Below are 22562 nucleotides of genomic sequence, written 5' to 3' on the forward strand. Positions count from 1 at the left end.
AATACATGTACTTTGCCTCATGGTAACTCAACCTCTACTGATTACGCGCCACCACTGGCCGATATCAAACCTTTGCCATTTTTCCAGTTCCAATAGTTCAGCTTAAACACTTTGCAAAATGGGCATAGTTTCAGTTGCATAAGAATGACACCAACTACACACCAGGGTTTGAGATATCGCAAGTACTAAATTTATACCCTATGAGAGAAAGACTGACAGACAACAAAACACAAATGCTACAATAAAGGAACAGATGCAAGAAACAAGAAAAGTGCTCTGTGTTGGATATTTGGTGAGCTACTGCACCATGGACTTTCAACGTTTACTCTTTGTTCATCTTTTTAATGAGGTTTTCCTATCACTTGTCTTGCATATATATAAGGGCTACAATGTTAATGTTGTACGTCACGTTCAATTTACTTCAATGACGCATTGTTGCTTACATCCTAAGCACCACACCAGCACACATGATGTTGGACACTGTTTAAGGTGACAGGCATGTCTTAAATTGTGTTACCTACCAACGGTGGGCTGGTGTGTAACTTCCTAGACGGTGGCCTATCTCCTTGCAGAGTCTCTCCATCAGCCGCTGATTTGGCCCTCCTGAAACCAGACAGATGTGCTGGTACTGACATTGGTCTCCTGCGTCCAGTTAGAGGAGCTTCATAGTTGTCCTCCGCTGGTTCAGAGTCAACCACCTGGGAAATCAGATGTGGATCTTGTGAACAGGGGTAACATTGCTTCGGCTTGAAAACAGAATTTTGAATTCTATACACCTCAAGGCAACATTCCATTTATATGTATCTTGTTATGTCACTGTAGCACTGCGTTTACTCTTCTGAGCACCTTTGGTTCCTGCATGATTGTCTCCCATAGAACACCAGACACCTATCTACACCTTTGGTTCCTGTACAGGTGTCTCCTACACTGCAGTGTATACCTTTCTGTGCACCTTTGGTTCCTGTACAATTGCCTATGCTGTAGTGTATACCTTTCTGTGCACCTTTGGTTCCTGTACAATTGTCTATGCTGTAGTGTATACCTTTCTGTGCACCTTTGGTTTCTGTACAATTGTCTATGCTGTAGTTTATACCTTTCTGTGCACCTTTGGTTCCTGTACAATTGTCTATGCTGTAGTGTATACCTTGCTGTGCACCTTTGGTTTCTGTACAATTGTCTATGCTGTAGTGTATACCTTTCTGCACACCTTTGGTTCCTGTACAATTGTCTATGCTGTAGTGTATACCTTGCTGTGCACCTTTGGTTTCTGTACAATTGCCTATGCTGTAGTGTATACCTTGCTGTGCACCTTTGGTTTCTGTACAATTGCCTATGCTGTAGTGTATACCTTTCTGCACACCTTTGGTTCCTGTACAATTGCCTATGCTGTAGTGTATACCTTTCTGCACACCTTTGGTTCCTGTACAATTGCCTATGCTATAGTGTATACCTTTCTGTGCTTCTTTGGTTCCTGTACAGCTCTCTGCTGTAATGCAGTCAATGTATGTACCTTTCTATGCGTTTGTAGTTCCTGTATGAGTGTCTGCTGCTCTATCAGTTCCTCTTCTTGTCGATGAAGTCTTGCCACAGCGTCTTCCAGTCTGTTCGTTGTTTCGTTGTGCAATTTTTCCTACGACAGGATGAGCAAAAATTCCACTGAACTCCCCATCTCTATGGCAAGAAAATGATCTCCTCTGCATATCAAGCTTGGATTGCATAGTACAAAAAAATTGAAGTAAATGAGACTCACCAGTTCCTTGATTCTAGCCAGCAGATCGTTGTTCTCTTTTGTCTTGGCACTGAAGATCTCTTCGTCGCTGGCAAGATCATCAAGTGCCTGGCAGGACAAATATGAATATGATAAACACTAGGAATGATCTTGAAGAAAAGCAATCTAAATGTTAGCTTGGGTCAGGGAGAGGTCTTTTGAAGTTTGACCTTTTACACTGTGTTTCAAATAATAATACAAAAGAACAGAATGTTTTAGTAGGAAATTTTAAGAAAAAGCAATGAGGGTCTCGTACCTTTTTCAATTTCTGTTGTAAGTCTTCGATCGCAGCCTGTTGATTGCCTAGCACCATTGTTTGCATGTCATTGTTAGCATCTACAGCTTCCTGGGCTAAATCTAACCAATTCCTGATGGCGGTGACCTCATCTTCCGTCAGACTATCACTGTCTTGGAGAACACTGAGTAACTTGACAGCCTCCTCGGTGCAGACTTGGTAGTGGGCAGACTGGGTTCGCAACCTTCAAGGACAAAGACAATTAACAACTGTTTGCTCCTATGATGTGGGAAATTGTATTTCTCACATCCAATGGCAAGCATAGCACCCAAGTAGAAGCCAAAGATGCCAAGCATAATCAAGGGGTAAGGAAAAAACACGTCCCACATCACAGCAGTCGAGAATAATTTTTGAACCCTAGCTCCTGATGCACTTTGCACAATTCCAGAATCTTCTAAAATCTTCCACTGTGCAGGAAACCAATGGCGTCTCCTCAATTCACCCAGAGTTGAAGGGCACCCTCAGCAGCCAAACAAAGACAGACTGGTACAAAGTTTTTCCAACCAGGTTCTTGCACGTGTTCGGCGTGCAAGTGAAGACCATACATTCTAGAATAAATTTGTTGCACGCACTCAGCGCGCCCTGCGTCAAATACACATAAACTTGTGCATCTATGAGGTAAGTTTGTATCAAAGGACTGTCAAGTTCATATAAAAAACATGCCCTCGTTTGTTCCCGCTCAGAGTGGATACTTAAGCATTCTAGGGGCATCAAGATTAAAACAGAGTTGTCCAGGTGGTTACTTCCACAATCCTGATACCTCCACAACCATCCGGGGCCAATTTCATAAAGCTGCTTAAGCACAAAATTTGCTTAAGCGTGAAAAAACCCTGCTTAAAAAAACCAAGGTTACCAACTCAAACTCTATCTGACTGTCATGCTAACCAAAAGACAGCTAAATACGATCCCAAACAATAAACACCACATGGAGTTTTAGCTGGTTACCTGATTTATCAAGCAAGGTTTTCTCACACTTAAGCAAGTTTCTTCTACTTTTACAACTTTGGTCAATGAAATTACAGTATCCATGAAATTAACAAACTTCACCATCCAAAAGTAGGTAATACGGTTTAAAGGATTTTATTTCAGGGGTGAGGTTCCTCAAGGATTCTGCTTTTGTGCAAAGCATAATTTCAAAAGCGATTTCCATTTTAAGATCTGGTTCTGGATGAATACTTGGAAAAGCTCAACTTGCCCATCACTCAGAACAGTGAGGGGGGGCTGCTCAAAGTAAGTCATATCATGGGACTTATTTACCTGATAATGCTGCCCTCTAGATCCTTGACTCTCTGTGAATCAGCATCTTCCTGTTGATCAAAGGAACTAATTCAGCTGAGAGGAACTGGGGCTCTGAAGCTTGCTTTGCATAGTGAAGGTGGCAAGGCAGAGAGGTTTTGGGTAGCACCGTGCAAGGACATCTGTTTTGAGTAGGAGTGGTTGTGAAAAGAACCGGAGGATACTCAACGTTTCAGAGAGTATGCTTTGCCCGTCGTCGACAAAAGTTCCAATGGCGACAGACAGAGCATACTGTCCAAAAGGTTGAGTGCCCTCCAGTTCTTTTCAGAACCACACATACTCAACAGAGATACCCTGGCCTGGGCACTCCACACCAAAGGTAACTGCTCTTTAAACAGCAGAGACACACAATGCGGTGAGCTTCTCTCAAAGAGAAAATTCTCAACAACTGATCAATTCAAGTGAGGGTCTTACGTAGTGACGATTGGACTTGGCTGATTGATGCCTCTGTAACTCCTCTCTCAATGCCTCGATTTCTGTCTGCATGGCGGCGATACGACACGAGTTGACATCTCGGTTCACAATCGGCTTATTCTTAATGTTGCGTGCCTGATAAAAAATATTTGATTTCTTTCACTCCGAAATTGAGCAAAACAGTGTAACTGAAAGACGTCCTTTCTGAATTCAAGTCGCAAGCTATTCAAATAAACTGCAACAAAAGCTTTCCTTTGTCAATGTTCACCCTGTTACTTGTGTCTGGTCTTAAGACAGGTCTCTGGATGGTTTTGTCTACACTGGAATTACTATTAGCCAACAGTTGAAAGGAGAAATCCTGAAAGCAAGCTTTCACCTGAAAACTAGTGTCACAGCAATTCAATCAATCAATGATGGTTTATTAAAATATCCCCCTTCGGCAACACAAGGCCGAATTGTCGGTGAATTTACAGCATCATCAAGACAGTAAAAAATAAATGAAACATGAAGTTGTATCATTAAAATGAACAAAAAAGCCATCTTAATAAAAGCATTTATAAATGTAAAAGCATAAAAAAGGGGCTTACTAAGGAAATGAAAAAAAAAAAAAGAATTAAGACGACGACAAAAAATAATGAGAGGTGACATTATCTCAGCAGCAGTTCTTATTTGATGAGATGGAAAAATAAACTTGCTGACTCTTACCCTGTTGGCATACTTGAGCGCATTGAGGGTCTCGTCGAAGTTGACGGCCGAGGGGCTGATGCAGGTAATCATGCACGTCTTGGCGTTGCCTCCCAGTGAGTCCTTCAAGATCCTGGTGATCTTGGAGTCTCTGTAAGGAATGTGAGACACCCGCCTCTTGGGATCGCTCAGGGCACTGATGACGTTACCCAGGGAAAGAAGACCGCTGTTGATGTGAACAGACTCTGCAGGAAACGGCAAGAACGAAAGGTGCACTAATATCGCATGCTGTTGATATGCAAACAACTTATCAAAGGAATACACAAGATTGTTCAAGAATTCTACATACGGCCGGACTAACACTCATCAAATGAGTGCCAGCTTAAAGCTACATTGGCATAACAGTTGTCTTGTTATGTCTGTCTGCGTGTCGGTTGGTCAATCTTTTGGTCTGTTCCTTGTCCCCATCTGTCTGCTGAAGTCTGTAATTCCACTGGTATGCTTGTCTGTTTGGTAGAAATAATTTCATTCCGTTTAATGCGTGTTTCTTTATCAATGTTGCAGCCGAGACCATCACAAGACCATGCATGGGACTGAGCCCATTAACAGGTCGAATTATGACAAAGGAATGCATTTGTTGCAGTTCACTGGAATAGCGTGTAGCTTGAATTCAGACGGGGGGGCCTTGTGTTGGTCTTGTGCTGGTCTTGTGAAGGCCTGTAGTCTCCACTATAACACTATTCTATAAAGCATTGAATCACACTTAATTTTTGTCACTTTTGGTATTCCTCTAAAAAATTTTTGGCTAAAATTTTAAAGTGTATTTTTTTAATATTTCAAAGTAGTACACGCGTCCATGATTAACACTGTTTTAAACCCTAACCTGGTTACAAATAAACACGACTTACTTGAAAAAGAAAGTTAAAGACGGATTAACTGGTCTGGCCCACTGCAGCACAGAGAGCAAAGTGAATGTCTGGGTGGAAGTCAATGTGGAAGGCCACACTAAGTTGTCAAACAGACGCTTCTCTGAATCTGTACATAGACACGGAGTGTCTCATCTTTCCTGTTCATCTAATCAAATCAAATGTCAGTCTAATCAGTAGACTACCTTTGAATCTTTCACCAGCATTGCCAGTCTTGTGGGCTCTCTCTGACCCCGCTAGATCCACAAAATGGAACTTGGCTGCCGTGGTGTGCACACTCGCTTCAGGCTGGTCCTCGTCTGGTGCTGGTTCCCTGCCCTGGATGTTGGCTGGGTCTTCCCAACGTTGCTCTGATAACAACATAACATGCAATTAATTAAATAAAAAATGTAGGGTTAAAAGTCGTCATCATTTGCTCTATTATCTTTGGTTCTTATATACATGTAGGTGGATGTGTAAATTGTTCTTGTATATATGTTTTTGGCAAGTTTTTAGATGAATTTATTTAATTTGTTTGTGGATGTATCTTGTTTAACTTGCTCACACATGTATTTTGTCAGTGTAATTTCACTAGATTCTTAATCTACAGTGCATTTGAACATATTTTTATGAAATTTGCACTTTATAAATGAATAAAATATTACAATTATTAATAATTACTCAATGCAACAACAGAGGGCGCTGCATAGAGCGCCCTCACAGAGGACATGTTGGTTATTTAGATTTCATGGCAAAGACAAAGACCTAGCTCTTCTGTGAGAGCACCCCATGCAACCCCTCTGTAGGACTGGCACCCTGTTACTTCCTCCCTCCCAGTTCCTTCAAAATCTACTGCAAGGTTTTGAAGGATTGAGGAAGGTAGAATCAAGCCACTGTAATCTTAAACAAATTTTGGTTTAAAACTATGTCACTAGATTCCTACAAAGGTGAGAATTTCGAAGGACTGGACGTATACCGGTGGCAAAAACATCTGGTGAGTTAGAACGGCAAACATGTCATAGATAAACGATCGTAAAATAACCTAAAAGCAACAAAATCAACTCCACATAATTTTCTTTACTACGCGAACTTTTCAATCCATTACTAATCATGCAACTTAATTTCCACTCATCTAAATCAATATCAGGCCTCTCCTTACTACTCCTGACTTACGTAATGCCATAGTGAAGATGGAGTGAGAACGGCTAGACACTTCGTTCATGTTAGTGGCTCCGGTGTGTCGGTGAGCCGATCCAATGGCTAGGCAGTTCAGGACTTCATCTAGGCTCTCGCATGATACCTCAGTGGCGCCTATCACCACTGCACCGACAGACAGACAAAATTAGACAGGAATCCACTAGGGAGCAGTACTTACAGGTACTTGTGCAAATGGTGGACATCATGGTAGAATCTGCCTTCTCTTTTTGATATGAGCTTTGAACCCAAGATTATAATAAATTGTGTTCATCTAATACAGGGAGTTCAACCACTGGTGCAACTTGGGGGAGCATACCCCTAGCAGAAGTCCCCCCTCCCCTGGTGTCCCCATTTGAAACTTTGAGTGTATACAAGCCACCGTTAGTTTGCTTTCAGTGCCCCCTACAAAACAATGTGAGCCCTCGTTGGTTACCCCTTCAAATTTCACCCTACATGTACTTCATTCAATGTACAACTGCTTTTCATCTTTACCCGAAGTACACAACTCAATCTGCTCTCCCAAATACTCATAACCATGGATACTCATAACATGGATACTCATAACCATGGATACTCATAACCATGGATACTCATAACCATGGATACTCATAACCGTGGATACTCATAACCACGGATACTCATAACCATGGATACTCATAACCATGGATACTCATAACCATGGATACTCATAACCTTGGATACTCATAACCATGGATACTCATAACCATGGATATTCATAACCGTGGATACTCATAACCATGGATACTCATAACCATGGATACTCATAACCACATATTTCTGGTCTTCCTGATCATAACAGACTCAATGGCTCAGTTTCATCACAAGCATTCACCAGTGTTTCCATGCTCATCTTCCCTGATGTGCATCTCTTTACTGTTAGTCTCCAAATCCAGCAGGTCTTTGAGCTCCTCTTTGTAGATCTCAATGTAAGACACGTTCAGGTTGTAATCGACATTGTGGTTTTCCTATGAGAACAGAAAAATGCCTAGTACTAGGAGAATTGATGTACATGTATACACAGGTATGCATTACACCTTGGTTTTAAATTTACTTCCTGGACTTTGAAAAGGACTAAAATTTGTAGCTTTGAAATTAGGAGTACAGGTGAGATTGGAGAAAAATGATTATTAAAAACAGCAGCCTATCCAGCAGGAGGGCAGGATTTGGGTTTCTTTGGCAAATAGTAATTCATAGGCGAGTAGGAAAAACTTATTGGTATATTTTATCAAATAACAGCACCAACACCCTCAGAAAACAACACCACGAAATAAAGCAAGGATATTGAGACCGTAAGTAAGACTTTTGATAATTTTTTTCATCCTCAACATCATGCAGAATGAGCCCGAGGCTGCATTCACTTTCGAACTCCCCCCCACACCAAACGATCAAGACCCTACAGCTGTGTATGTTCTATGTTTGCTTGAAAGCACCCCTTGAATACCCATTTCTTGTGTTCTCTATCAACTGTCGCAAGACTAGCAAAGAGGTGTGTTGAGGGTTTTTAGATTTTAAAATAATTTGTTTGAAAAATCCTGAAATCAAGACAAATCCTAGCCCCGGAGGGGTTATCATACCTCAATGATGCTGAACATGTGTTGGACAGCTCTGGGGATGATTCCTTGTTCATCTTCCGTCAGGGTGGCTGCGGTGTGTCCTCCAACTGTGTAGGTTTTACCAGAACCCTGGAACAAGAAACAAAGATATCTATGCCGAAGGGGAACCAAGAATGCATTCCTGAAGCGGAACAGGGGCTGCGATGTCCGCCGTTGACGGCCAACAGACAAATCTGACTGCATCCCTTCTCCAACGGTCTCTTTTGAAACATCAACTGCTTCATTTGCTGCCCAAGTGTCGACAATTGTCCAGATTCACTGCAATTTTTGTTTGGCACTCTTGGACAAATCAAAGACTTGAGTAGAGAATCCATTTCACTGAACTTACCGTTTGTCCGTAGGCGAAGACTGTAGCATTGTAACCCTCAAAAAAACTAGCAACTAAACTGTTCACGCAGACATTGTACACCTCCTCCTACAGATAACAAGAACAAACGGCAAAATATTAGAATATTACATTTATGTAGAGCCTGTTGAGATCTGTTTATGATGTAATAAGCTTTAAACAATAAATATTATTATTTATTATAATTAAGACAAAGAAAATACACTGTGGTTGAGAATTTCATCTCTCCTCATATTTAATTTTGAAAAACTTAAACCCGAAGGCAGATATAAAGCAATTTCACCTGAGCAACACTGACGCCCTACGCTTGATTAAATGAAGTAACCAAAGTTATCTCATATCCATTCTTTGAACACACAAACTGATGGGTTTTTTTCCATTAGTTTTTTATAAGCAACTGGTAAACCACATGATGCGCAGCTGTTTCAGAGGTTACTTCAGGATTTTTAAAGGTTGTTGGACAAGGAAACCATTAATTGGAACCGGATCGCAGGCTTCCATTTTGTTCAGTCAGGCATGAGGAACAAGTCTCCAGGAACTTGTCACAGTCAGAGTATGGCATACGAATGATTAGTAAATGATCATGCAGAGGAATTTAGTGTGTGGACTTGAAAGATTTGCATCTAAGCTGGAAATAAGGTAGTAATCATAAGGGTAACGGTACCATTCAGCATGATGTATCTAAGGAGTTCCAGGCCTGGACATGACTTGGCACAAACCCAGGAGACTGGTCTGGAAAATACTGTGTGATTTCTTGGCAAATGCTTTGATCTTTCCTTGCTGAATTTGACTTTTCAGGGTGTGCTATGCCTTTCCGATTGGTGATATGCGATGGCGAGGAGAAATCAGGGATGTTAAATTTATGAAATTCTTTCTGTAATCAACGCTGAAACAGAGTTTGAGCAATAAGTCATGAAAAAAGTAATTGTGACAAGGTAGACTCTTCAAAATGTAACACTGACCGAACGTAAGACACCACTGAGGATTGCTAGGATAACGTGCACACCTGATTGGTCTTGGATGACAGAACGTGATCAAACGTGAACGCACGGTCCCTTCCAACGACAACCTGGTTGGTCTTGGGAACCACACGCACACAGGACTCGTGATGATGTAACTTCTCTTGCGGAAGGAATGGACGCACCTACAGGCATCGATGGACACAAGCAAAGAAAACAAATCAGCAATACTTCATGAAAACAAGGAGCGCAGTTTACCATTCAAATAAAATCACTACAAAAAATCACCTTCTTTTAACAACTTATGTTGACAAACCCAGTCACAAATGGTATGATTACATGCGAATGCGTTAAGTTCGCTGCTTATGGGCCATGCTAAAATGAATGTATTTTTGCATGTTTCAGCACAATCAATAAACAGTTTAAAAATTTGATCTCTTATAGGGCATGTTGAGGCATTTACAATCTATACGTACCCTGACGGCAACACGCACCGGCACTTCTTGCATGGTTATGGTAAAGACAGTCACACGTTCTCAGTTACGTCATGAGGAGGCCAAAGGTCATGATGTCTTACTCTAAACTTGACCAAGTCTAGTATAAAACACTGTCAAGTCAATCTTCCCACATTTCAACCTGCAGCAATTGAATAAAATGAAACATCAGCAAAAACACTGCATCAGAATTGAGGACAGATGGAAAATTAATTAGGCCTAAGCCTACTGGAAAGAGAAAGAGCTCCATAGGCCAATCCAGATACCCCGGTCCCCAGGCCATGCAAATGAGGAAACTGATCTGAAAAATTGGGTTTTTAAGCAGTTAAGTAATTGCTTCGATATATTCTCTGCTAACGTTAGTATGACCATGGAGGTAGAATTTCTACCTCCATGGTATGACGATCCCATCCAACATGGAAAAAGAGGAATACTAACGCTAGACTCAGCAGAGCTACCTATCCTCTATCATGGTTTAGCTGGCTAAACACTTCTTAACCATGGTGGAGGCAGGAATGTTACTACCTACCCTGTTCCTTAGATTTTAGGCTGTTGCTGCTGACATGATGAACAGTGAGAAGTACGACCTGGCAATAGGCCTAGCTCCAGTTTTTCTACCCTCAATGACCGCCTGCTAGCGCTAGGGTTGGTTGATCAGTTCACTGTCAACAAAATGTATGGCGGCGGGGGTCAAAGATTATGCTAAATGTCATCATTTCTTGGCTACGGCAAGCAATAACGCGCAAGACTAGGGAAGTTGGCTGAAGCCGTTAGCTTACGGCTGTCACAGGTAGGCCTATGTGCGTTATTTCAAGCCATTGCATGTAAGTCGGATCGCGGGCACAAACGCGGCTTTTATGGATAGTTGTAGAGGGCGCATTTCATATAACCAAAAAAATCACCCTCTCTCATTTTTTCAAAGTAAAAGTTGGATCCTTTTTATTAAGGGGGAGGGGGGTGGATATGACCCCCCGTTACTGCCGCCCACCTGTGGGGTCTGCCCTCGATTTAGAAATGTGTGCGTGCATTTTTAACACGTTTTTTAATACACTTGTCAATTACAACAATGCAGTTCCCCTGACCTCGTAACGAGGCTACTTTTCAAGTTGTCACTTTGTGAAAAAATGGGCTGATGGCCTTCTTGTCCAAAAGATTGTTGTTAACTGAAAAGACAATGTAGAATTTTGCTCTCAAATTATTTGACCGATTTGTTTATTTTTCTTCAGTCTAATGTAATAAAAATATGCACGGTAAAACTCCACATCGAAAAACATTATCAGTTTTCCCGGTTGTTTTCCTTTTCTTATCGTGACCCTGTCTGGTATGTCCTGTCCCCTTTGTGTTTCAATTCTCCAGAGCGACCGATTACCGACAGTGTCCACTGTTTCTCCTTTTACACCCTTAAAACGACCTTGCTCCGCCAGTATAGCTGAATACACCCATAGCAACCCCCTTGCGACATTTTTCATATAGAGCCTTTCAGTACCGAAATACAAGCCCTATAGTACAACTATTGTACAACATAACTGTACCTCGGTGAACCACTATAGACCCATGGTCAAACTGTTGTTCCTGGTTTATAAACTCACGCTGTGCATTGGGCAGTCATGGCTCGCTGCAATGCAAAAGCAGAAAAATGGCTGAGAATTTGGACAAGTATTGGAGCCCTGTATCTCGAAAGTGCGATGTACGGAGCGATCTTTCCTCTTCTGTCTGGCATGGAATGGGCGTCCACGCGTCCAGACCACGTATCGGCTGTTTTGTCAAATGGAAGTGGTGGACAGACTGAAGCGCAGCCGAGTCCCGCAGTTGGTGCAATTTTCTTTTCGACTGGCGTCTTGGAATTCGGTTTTTCTCCCATCGCCGGCCTGCTGGCTGACAGGTTCGGCTTTGACGCTGTTCTGTCGTTGGGATTACTCATTTCGATAATTAAGTGTCTCCTTTATGGAGTTATGAACACAAGCATGTTGATTATCACAGTTGGGCGCCTTCTTCAGGGTATAGCAAGTGCCTGTCTCCAACCCATAGGAATCGCTAGGATAAAAGACCTGTATGACAATTCGTCGAAGGAATGCAGCAATATACTGGCTTTGGCAATGGCCAAAATTTCATTCACGTATTTTGCGGGACTCTTTACCGGACAACTGTTTGACATAATGAGGCAGCGAGTGTTTCTCCTGTTCATACCGATGTCATGTCTTCTGATGTTTGGTATTTTGGTAACTTGTCGGGCCGACAATTTCCATTCGTCGAGACAGTCTGAAGGAGACAGCACATCCACAAACAGAGCCGAATTAAAGACCGGTACCTCGCGATGGAGAGTGTTTGGCGATGCACAGATCATCATCTTAGCACTGTGTTTCTTCGTTGCAGACACAGGTAGGACCTCCCTCGACCCATCACTGGGAATATGGATGAAATCAGCCTTTGGAGCCGACGTATCAACTGTATCTCTCGTGTTTGGATTGTGTGGTGCAGCGATTCTATCCAGCAGTATCCTGAGCGCTCAAATCGTTCCCATCGTCAAAGATCGATTGTGGGTTTATGGAATATTAACCCTGGGACTTGCTGGAGTGACTCTGACTCTCCTTAATTCAACCAATGGAGTTCTGGGCGCTGGTTCGGTCCTGTTCGTGCATTCCTTTGCGGCTAGTGGAACACGTTTCACACTGATATCCATGTGTTCTACACTCGCCGATGAGCGCTACGCCACAGAGTCGGGATTGGTGTTTGGCCTAGCCAACATGGGACTGGCAGCGGCTATTCTCGCCGGACCTCCATTTTCTGTGATCTTCTTTCACCCAGTTTATCTTATATATGCGATTGGCGCAACATATTTTCTATGCACTGTTCCAATGGTATATCTTCGTCAGTTTAACAGCAAATACGGACCTATATTCATGGATTACTTTCATGGGAGCAAACGCTGTGAATACCGTGTAGTTAACAACTCTCCAGTGAACATTCCAATCTCATTTCGTTCAGTTCCTGTCCAACTGGGATACTCAACTGACTCAAACTGAATTTTGGACAAATGGACAAGGGAGGATGAAAAACTGTAGGAATTTGCTTTTTATAGGACATGGGATAAATACACAATAGAATTGGTCTTCAGGTGATCGAAAATGAAAACACAAATATTAATTTTGGCATTATGATTCTGTTTAGGAAACCTTTTACGGCTCACGGTATTTCACAAGGTTATAATAGTGGTACTGAAATGCTTGAATGGTGTGAATTCAATATACTTGTATTGCTGTAGCCAATATATCAAGGATATATCAAAATATCAAGGAAATGTGATGTACCGGTGTTGATAACATTTTCAAACCAGAACATAAACTTAAGTTTACTTAAGTAAACTTAATTGATGCTCAATTCACTTGAGCATCACCTATTGATATTTAAAACTCGCTGATTTAATAGATATATTTCACAAGATTCGACATTTTTAGAACATCATAGTAATAGCATCTTATCGATGGTTCCATGTTAAAATGATGTTGGCATAATTACTTGTAAAGCTGTAGTTGATCTTAAAAAAATACACAAATATTATACTGACATTTTTAAACGTTCTTAAACTGTGACATGTCATGGATGTTTGATTAAGCTTTAACTACTGCTGACATTTAAATGCATTAAACAAACATCATAAATTGTTATTTTAAAAAATTACATATTACACTGCAAAACATGGGGTTTTAAATTTAACACCCTACGTGTTATCAGAGGACTGCACCAACACTTTGCACTGGTGTTAAAGATTTTGGTGTAATTTGGTGTTACTTGTAACACCTTTCAGTGCTTTGAAACACTTGTAGGTGTGGAAAGTAACACCAGCGGTGACCCAGAAACGACTTCGGTAAAGGCTGTCGGTTGGGTCGCTCTGAAGCGTTGTAGCCCGGCCTCCAGGCACACGGCTTCATGCCTTGCAAGCCCTTTCAAGTTGGAAACGAGATGTGGGAGGGAGGGAACACCCCCCCCCCCGCCTTTGTGTTGGTCATTGTTTGATCGGAATCTCAGGAATTCTTCACAGACTTCTAGGGGGGATGTGTTAGGTAACAATAGTCTAGAGTGTGTATAGGGATTGGACAGGTAAGGGGGGGGTACTCCCTCCGTCCATATCTTGCCTGGTATATTGCCAGCTATAGCAGAGTAGGATATAAGCCTAAAGCTATTTCATGTGGCTTGTTACTGAAAGACAGAAAGCCCCCCCCCCCCAGGGTCAAAGCCTAACCTTTTCCTCATTTCTCTGCGGATCTAATGGTAGTCTTGGTAGTCTTGGTTTCAAGACGTAGTGCTTGATAGCGGACACCGTGCACAGTGCACAGTGCGCCCCCAACGACTCACAATTAGTGCGCCCTTCAACAAAAATAAAACAACAATCTATCACTGACGTCTTGGGCCAAGACTAATCCAACGGTGACAGAGTGCAGAGGACATTGTCACGTATGACTTTAAAACCATGTAGAACAAATTCTATGTTCAATAAATAAAACCGGGATGGGGATACAAAATCACCACATTAGGAGTTATGAAATAAACTACATGTATATGGCAATCACAAGCTTTGGCGATTAGGTAGGGCTGTCGATTAAATTATAAGGGGCCGTGTGTGAAACTTTATAACATAGGCAATGTTTCGACCCGATATTTATAGACCGCCGAACTGCTTTTTAACATTTGTTACATCGTTGGTCGGTCGTGTTGTGCAAGATACCACGATGAATAAAAAACGGAATGCACATTCGGAAAACATCCTGGTAGAAAGGGATTTCTCTTGCATTGTGCTCATGACAAGGACTATGCCCATGTTTACTATCTCTGATTGTTTGCACAAATGGCATAATATTAATAATCAGGGCACGAAATTACACCTAGACATCGACCATTTTCCGAGGAAATGAGGAAAACCAAGGGAATCTCTTCAGAGAAATCTAAAGGTAAAACTCCCTAAAGCAAAATCATGGCATTTAATGTGAGAGGGTGAGTTCTCATCCTGTTCTTCGATCGGAGGGAAGGGTGAATCTTGTTTTCCACTTTTCAATTCTTAAAGAACACACACACTCACACACACAACCTTACATACCTACTATGGACGTTCCTTTCTTTTCGTGCAGTTCAGAAAATTCAGTGAAAATACTAATTTTTCTTGAACTGGGAACACGATTTTCAGCTGGTTTTTTTTGTGTACAAGGTTTCCTTGACTAGGCCTATTCCTTTTCCTTTTACGACAGATGACCCCAACCCCAAAATGCCTCTAAACTTTTTCAGGGAAGGAGAAACGTCCTGTGGACGTGTAAGTCCACAGAACGTCTTCCTTTCCTGCATCACGTGGACATCTTTTGTTCACATGTCCACACTAGGTATGTAAGGTTAGCGCAAACACACCCACCCCGCCACATACATCAGCAGGTAGGCCTAGTACTGTTTCTCAAATGCTGATGCAAATCCTTTGAAAACGGGCAACATTTCATGGGATAACTATACAAAAACGAAGAAACTGATTTTTTACTCTCGGCGTAGTACTAAGGCACATAATCCAATCACTTAAGGTATCTGTGTGGTAGACAAGAAACACTTAACCGATGTGTAAGAGGGCTAACCAAACCAACGTAAGTAGTTCCTTCGGAAAATGAGAGAGTTTTATGTCAATCGGACAATGTTGCATTTATTTTATGAGTTTGTGTATAACAAAGTGCTTTAACTTTCAATTCAACATGTTCATATTTGGCTCACTTTGTCAACAGAATAAGAGTAAGATTTGTTCCCAGCTCACTTCAACCGTATAATTCCGCAGTTAAGCGGGAAACGCATGGTAATAAGTGCATTGATTGTTATAATTGTTATTGTTTTCCATTTTTTATTTAATTTGGTCTTTTAATTATGAGAATCTACCGTAATTAGTTTAATTCTGTTTTAGGTTTTTCTTATCTTATTGCGAATTACTTGTGATTATGTAGCTTGAATGTCTTCGTTGGTGTTTTTAAAGAAACATTTTAAAGTGGATTGCCGATGGAACACACTTATCCGCTTTTATACAACATAGACCAAATAAAATTGAATTTGAATGAACGGGGAGCAACTAAGAGAGTTCGTGTGTGCTATGTGCGTGTATAAGGCATGTATCAGTGCCCTTTTGTAGGCATTAGTGGTCCACACAAGTCACTCAGCCATAACTCCATCTATTTGCCTTCAGGTTTCAGCCAATTGGCCTTTCACCTTGGAACAACTGTACACGTACTCCATACAGAGGTTGCGTCTGGCAGTCATTTTCAGAGCTGTTGCTCCAAAGACATGAGTGGATCTTTTGTGCAATCTTTCCATTACCAAAGCAGTTTGTTGCTGCGCACAACCTCCGTACAGTCACGCTGGAGCGACGTCAGTTGTTATTAAAATCCCCTGTGCACATTTTGCCTTCTGTTGCGTCTCTCCTGCATTTTGTGATTTCTGGGCTCAATGAGCCACTTTGGTTATTTCAAAAATGCACAATTAGTACAAAGTCTGAGCATGTTCAGCGTATGAGAGTCGACAAACGGCCACACTGATTAGGCCACTGTTGCTCTGGCATGGTGTGGGTGTGTGTGTCGGGGGGGGGGGGAATTTCCATAGTGAATCATATGCAGCAAGGTATGAGACGGAGAGAACCCCCCTGCTTTGTGTTGGTCATTGTCTCGCAGGAATCTGGGGAATTCCTTTCAGACATCTTGGGGGATGTGTGAAGTAACAATAGTCTGGAATGTGTATAGGGATTGGACATGTTGGGGGGTACCCCTCGGTCTCATTTCTTGCTGGGTATATAGTGAATGCAGCTCCGGGCTTATTCAACATGTTCGGGGAGAGAAAATTGTCAAGAGCCTTACTCAAATATCCGTTGGGGGAGGCAATTCCACCCCCCACCCCCGAATACACCACTGGGGCGTACTGATGTATCCAGATAACCTCTGACAAGCTTAATTTGGGGCTGAACTGAATACCAAATTCACTCATTACATTGATATCACCACCCTTTGAACTTCAATATCAAACAGACTATTGATAACCTGCGATGTAATACTGCCCCAGGTCCTAGTTCCAAATGGATCATCCGTACATGGTCAAGAGAGACGTTGGTCAAACTACGGGTAACTCTAGTTGTCGCTTGAACTTGTCTCATATAGAGCAGGAGGTATTTCATCAGTAGACACCAAAAAAATGAGGCGAGTACAATCAAACCAACGTACAATCAAATACTTTGATCATTTTACTACACAACAAATAGAAACATGGTCCTTTCTTGCAGTGAACTTAACTTGACAGAAACAAAAACTAACCAAAACTGCACGCTGCGCTGACGTTGATATCATTGCCCTGACAAAATGATCACAGATTTCCCATCTGGCGAACTTTCAGGTACCCTGTGGGCTATATTGAACAACCTTTGGGGGAATTCATGAAAGCTTACAACTTCTCCAACTCAGACACTGCTTTTGAACTTGAGGAGAAAAATGGACACCAGGTTTTTCAAAGGCTACCTAAAAACCTGGCCAGGTGACGGACCATCATTCTGTGATATCATCCTCATTAGTTGACAAGATACAGGATCATGCAAATTGATGGTTAGAGGAGGCGTGATACCAGACAGTCTCCGCTTTAATGTCTTTTGCTACAAGGCGATGCACTATCACTTCTCCATCTTTGGTTTTTTCAACACACCTACAGAGGGGATGACGGTCGTCTTGGCGACCGACGATGCGGGCATCATGGGAGGCAAGGAGACGGGGTTGGTCACTAAGGCACTCATCATGTTGACTTGAGGCCTGGTTACCATGGCAATCGGGAACGACTGGATGGGAGTAGGGAGTGGCAGTAGAGGCCTGATGGAGTCCTGGGGGACCACGCCCCATTTTGACTTGCGCTTCCGTTCTGGTTCATCTGCGGATGGATTGATACAAATCGGTACAATCACAGGGAGGAGGATTTTTACAACATGGCCAGTGGAAAGTAAGAACTCTTTTGCTGATACTGTCAAGGAGAAATCGGCCTGTCTAACAGGTTTGAACGGGCATACATCTAGCTATGTATCTTGTCAGAAACAAAACGTGACATTATAATGCAAATAACAGTAAAAAGACACTCAATATGATAACGCCTCTCTGTGGCAGTGTCGCAGAGTGTAACAAAATATGACGTTGTAGTTAGATACATTTGATTTCCAAATAACACCCGAGTTAGTATTCCTAGCATTTGGCCATGTTTAATGCTATTTCTTGCCGTTTTTTTCACTTTTTTTATGGTTTGAAAAAACCCTAGTCATGAATACCTGATGTAGCTGATGGTGCCGAGTGGCTGGTCGTTATTGATAGCAAGGGTACAGCTGAGGTAGTAGCAGGTTGGGAAGCGGCGTTACTTGACGCTGTCGTAGCGGCACCTGTAGAGGTCGTGACAGTAGAGATGGCAGGAACTGGAGTGGTCTTCTTGACCATGCCCATCTTGAACTCCACCTTGGTGCGTTCCTTCTTCTCTTTCTCCCTCTTGGCCATGTCTTCCTTCTGCACCTTCGCTGCGGATGGCAAGGGCAACGTGTTGATCGTTACAGATGAGCTAAATTTCAATTTTGGCATGTGGTTTTTTTTTTCCATTCTCTTCTCTGCGCTGACGTTTTGGAAAAACTGCCCAGGTTCACTCGGGCGGGACTCGAACCAACAGCCCCCTGGCTTGTAGTGCACTGGTTACGACAGGTCGACCCCAGGACTTGCTGGGGTCATGCTGGGGTCACGCTGGGGTTTCCCACAGAGGGTCTTTCCTCCCTCCTTGCCTAGACAAAAAGTGTCCACGGCAACTCTGCACAGTTCTATAATCAGGTACTTTTCCAGTACCAATTCACGGTCAAATACTGAACTGATTATAAAGATGAACAAAGAAATTGACTGGAGCGGGATTTGAACCTGAAACCTCTGGAACACCGTACCAGTGCTCTACCAACTGAGCTATTCAGCCCTACGTTGGTGACTCTTCCCATTTGTCAATATCTCTGTTCAGGGGGGCGCTAGCCAGAAGCCATGAAACCTAAAACACCATGTAGCCAGGGATCACACCCCAATAGCACAATACAACCTAAGGAGTGGTGAACAGGGATCACTCGAAGAGGATCTGGTTAGGCGGGAGCAAGGTCTATGAACATGGTCATTGAACGGTAAATCCACAAAGGTAAGGTTACGAAAAATATGATTGGTAGACCATTCACCTTTCAATTTGTTCACTGTTCCCACAATGATTTTGTCTTCACAATAACTGTCATTCAACAAGTGTGTTGTTCCCACAACTACGAAGCCAGAATTGGTCAAAGGTGGTAGGCGTGTTATAAATACATACAGTTGAACCTCGTTAAGTACCGCACTGTAAATACAGCATACAGCTTATAACAAGGAATTTTTAAAGCCCCTATCCATTGATGTTCATTGTTTCATTCCAGATAACACAAGGTTCCTGTTACAACAAGGCACTCTACAAAGTCTGAAAGACCTCTTAACAGGGTTCGACTGTATACGTATGTGCAAAAACGCCATGCATTAAATTTCACATGGTGCTAAGATAATGAATTTTCTGGTTTTAATGAAGTTTTTCAAGAAATCACACAAGGTTCTGAATGTGCCAATGCTAGTTTGTACACGCGCATGTGGTCGCACTGCGGTTTCATCCAAGTCGGTTCCAGCACTTACACAGGGCTTCGTAGTAGGAACTCTCATCCCAACCGTGGGGATTAAACACATCTGTGGGGTAGTTGCTGCCCAGCTCGTCAATGCGAAGGTAGCTTATCAACTTCTCATAAATACTGACGTTGGGAAGCAGAGAAAAAAATCTTGTCATTGTTCAAGCGGCATTTCAGTTACCAGAATGAAATCACAGCATCAACAGGCAGGGTTTCCCCTTGGGAAATGAGTGTTTTCTTTTACTCTGAATTTCCCCCCTTAGATGAATTGATCTTGAATTCTGTGTCCCTCTTTATCAAGCTGAATGATTCCAAACTTATCCATTTCAAAATATCTAAACTATTTTGCATTTTTTCCTTCCACGTTTATCTGTTTTAAGTGTGAGGTGGTAAAACTCAACAGAAAAGCCCAAGGTGTTCATTAATAGCAGTGAGGTGGCCTATCTCACACTTGAATGGGCAGGGGAAACCCTGTCAAGGGGTGACAAGCAGGCTTGAGCATGACAATACGCTTGGCCCTTCCCTGTTTTTGTCTCTCAGTCTCCTAATACTGATTCGCCGCAGCTTACCTGGGATTTCGGAAGTCTTTACGGGTCTGTATTTGGTTCAGGTTAAAGCGTTTCTTGTAGAAATTGGCAATTTTATCCTGCAAGGTACGGGAAACATTAACAGAGTATCATTTGGGGAAACTATGACGATGAGACGGTCATTCCGTAGACCAGTTGTCCAAGAAGCAGATGATTGATCATTTCATACATGCAGATTTTGGAACCAAAATGGATTCCAATCTCAAGTTCCCATCTGCCACTTGGCACATGCATGCTGACTTCGTCCCATCATAAACTGCAAATAAATGTGGCCTCTCTGCCATAACCTTAACCTGCCATAATAAAGGACCTATCTGTTTCACATGCATCTGGATCTCAAGCAGTGGTCCCAATGCTGGTTCGCCCCATCCATAAGGTGGGTTTTGGTGTCAGTGAACCAGGGATGGATTACTGATTGATATCTAGGTCCATGTGAAAGAATCAGGCCCATAGAATGCTCCATGGATCCCCCTTAGGAGGCTTGTTCTTCAACGCCACTCGAAACAGTCAAACTGGGGTCCTGGGGTGATTACCTGGAGATGTTTGGAGCATCTTCCTGTTGGCTCCGGAGGTAGTTTCACGTCTCCTTCGTCTGTGCTACAGGAACGGCGGATACTTTCTGAAAATGCCACAGCTGACACTGAATTGGTTGAGGCATTCAAATAGGTGTCATCCGCAACCTGCAGGCACATCAAAGGGTGAAAACAAGAAGTCTTCACAGCTGTTGGGTCCATCTTAAGACCACTCATCTGGGTCTTGGCCTTAATCAAAAGTTCGCCATATTGAATTGAACGAGAGTTTCAAAAAAATAAAAGTGAGGTGCGAGCCCAAAATAGTCTGGCACCGCCCCATCGATTACATGTACACTGAATATGAGACATTCTGGGAATGCATTCCAACGTGGTTTCCCTGTGAAAGCAGTGTATTAGAATTACCTGGCTTCTGTGACAACTCACCTTAGCCAATCCCTGGACTTGCGGCATTTCGTCGTCACTGATGATATCCACGTCGGCAGCCTCTTCCCCTTCTACAAGGCCTTCACATATACCAAACAAAGACAAGCAGTTCAGAAACCTCAGAGTGCATATATATGAAATAGAGTTTTAAAATTGGCAGGAAACCTTCCACATCTTGGCTTCATCTTTGGCTTTAGCTTCATCACTGACCGCAGAATCATTAATTCTGCCAAATACTCTGTTAAAACTGTACAAAATTAACCTGAATTTGGAAGAAATTGAGGCTGCACTGGGAGCTAATTTGTTAAACTGTAACCACTTGGAGCTCTGGAATGGCTTTGAAACAACCATGATAAAAAAAAATTAAGATGAATTTCATGAAAAGGCCAATTCCTTTAAAATTTATCCTGAAAACTGGAATAATAAGAGAGAGAAAGGTGTAGTGAAAAGTCCTTGGGAAATAATAACGGAGCACTTAAGAAGAAAGATTGTGAAAAATTTGAATGCAACGATGACAATATAAGCGATGATATTGCTGAGACTGGTACCTTGGCCTGTCTTAGTTTCATTATCATCATCAGAGTCAGGGTCTGAGTCTCCTCCTCCATAACTAACCAACGATGCCATGGCAGCGATAGAATCACTCTTACCTAGGCTCATGGTCCAAGGTCAACGTGTCTGAAATGATTTCAGTTATGAACAGTAAAATAGGAATCAGGGTAATAGTGAACCAGTGAAATAATCTTGATAAGACTTTGAAAATCGATCAATAACCAAATTATATCAGTTACAGTGACAAGAATATAATATCAAATCAGTGCTCTGAAATATGTGATTGCCGAACTTTTGGTAACTGAGTACCTTCTTCAGGGCAAACTGAATCTGCTTGCCCTGAAGAAGGTACTCTGTTACCATAAACTCGGCAATCACATATACAATGTAATTTCAATGCTTCAGGCCCACAATCGGGGATTCGTTTTGGGAACGAAGCCTGAGACGGAGTTGAGTATTGGAAAACGGCCTTGGGCTCAGTCACGCGCCAGCTGGTCCGGAAATTGGGCAAGCGCGTTAAACACGTTATATAGTAAGAAACATTGTTAAACGGTAAAGTTTCACATGCTTTTACAGGCCTCTGGTTGTTTGTTGTTAAACAAGTACTCACTCTCAACGTTGTTTTTACCTCTAGCTTTACCTTGTCTTTATAGTCGGTGAAACGTTAGGCGTTATTTTTATATATTGACGAACTGCTCGGCAACGTGTACGTTGAAACTAGATGAAAATGTACGATGGCCGATGTTCAACGAAACGTTTATAAAATGTCTACGTCTGTGGA

At 42.2% G+C, this 22562-nt stretch overlaps 2 protein-coding genes across 6 annotated transcripts in view; both read right to left on the bottom strand.

The window, feature by feature from the left end:
* Positions 1 to 10699, bottom strand: part of LOC110981209 (kinesin-like protein KIF27) — a 30690-nt gene extending 19991 nt beyond the window's left edge. For all 3 annotated transcript variants that reach the window (XM_087131260.1, XM_087131261.1, XM_087131259.1), the window contains exons 1-15: positions 10522 to 10699; positions 9975 to 10134; positions 9546 to 9683; positions 8522 to 8608; positions 8155 to 8262; positions 7413 to 7545; positions 6536 to 6682; positions 5569 to 5733; positions 4479 to 4702; positions 3774 to 3908; positions 3321 to 3370; positions 2025 to 2247; positions 1751 to 1837; positions 1511 to 1630; positions 522 to 698 (exon numbers count right to left, since the gene is read on the bottom strand). In XM_087131260.1, coding sequence (XP_086987386.1) covers positions 522 to 698; positions 1511 to 1630; positions 1751 to 1837; positions 2025 to 2247; positions 3321 to 3370; positions 3774 to 3908; positions 4479 to 4702; positions 5569 to 5733; positions 6536 to 6682; positions 7413 to 7545; positions 8155 to 8262; positions 8522 to 8608; positions 9546 to 9683; positions 9975 to 10007 — 1827 coding nt within the window. In that variant the 5' untranslated portion in view covers positions 10008 to 10134; positions 10522 to 10699. The remainder of the gene's footprint in view (positions 1 to 521; positions 699 to 1510; positions 1631 to 1750; positions 1838 to 2024; positions 2248 to 3320; positions 3371 to 3773; positions 3909 to 4478; positions 4703 to 5568; positions 5734 to 6535; positions 6683 to 7412; positions 7546 to 8154; positions 8263 to 8521; positions 8609 to 9545; positions 9684 to 9974; positions 10135 to 10521) is intronic.
* A 6516-nt stretch (positions 10700 to 17215) lies between these two features.
* On the bottom strand, positions 17216 to 22551 carry LOC110981166 (uncharacterized). Of its 3 annotated transcripts, none has more exons than XM_022238478.2 (8): positions 22422 to 22551; positions 21778 to 21907; positions 21230 to 21309; positions 20807 to 20953; positions 20256 to 20332; positions 19697 to 19809; positions 18298 to 18537; positions 17216 to 17909 (listed from the first exon to the last, which is right to left on the bottom strand). In XM_022238478.2, the coding sequence occupies exons 2-8, from the start codon at positions 21887 to 21889 to the stop codon at positions 17659 to 17661; spliced, it is 1020 nt and encodes a 339-aa protein (XP_022094170.2). In that variant the 5' UTR covers positions 21890 to 21907; positions 22422 to 22551; the 3' UTR covers positions 17216 to 17658. The 3 variants fall into 3 exon arrangements, with proteins under 3 accessions (XP_022094170.2, XP_022094173.2, XP_022094172.2); XM_022238481.2 differs by having other exon boundaries at positions 22410 to 22551; XM_022238480.2 differs by having other exon boundaries at positions 22392 to 22544.
* Positions 22552 to 22562: the final 11 nt, after the last annotated feature.

The sequence above is a fragment of the Acanthaster planci genome, linkage group LG21 (genome assembly GCF_054643075.1).
Source record: "Acanthaster planci isolate LZ-2023a linkage group LG21, COTS_SCS, whole genome shotgun sequence".
In the NCBI taxonomy this organism is placed as follows: domain Eukaryota; kingdom Metazoa; phylum Echinodermata; class Asteroidea; order Valvatida; family Acanthasteridae; genus Acanthaster; species Acanthaster planci.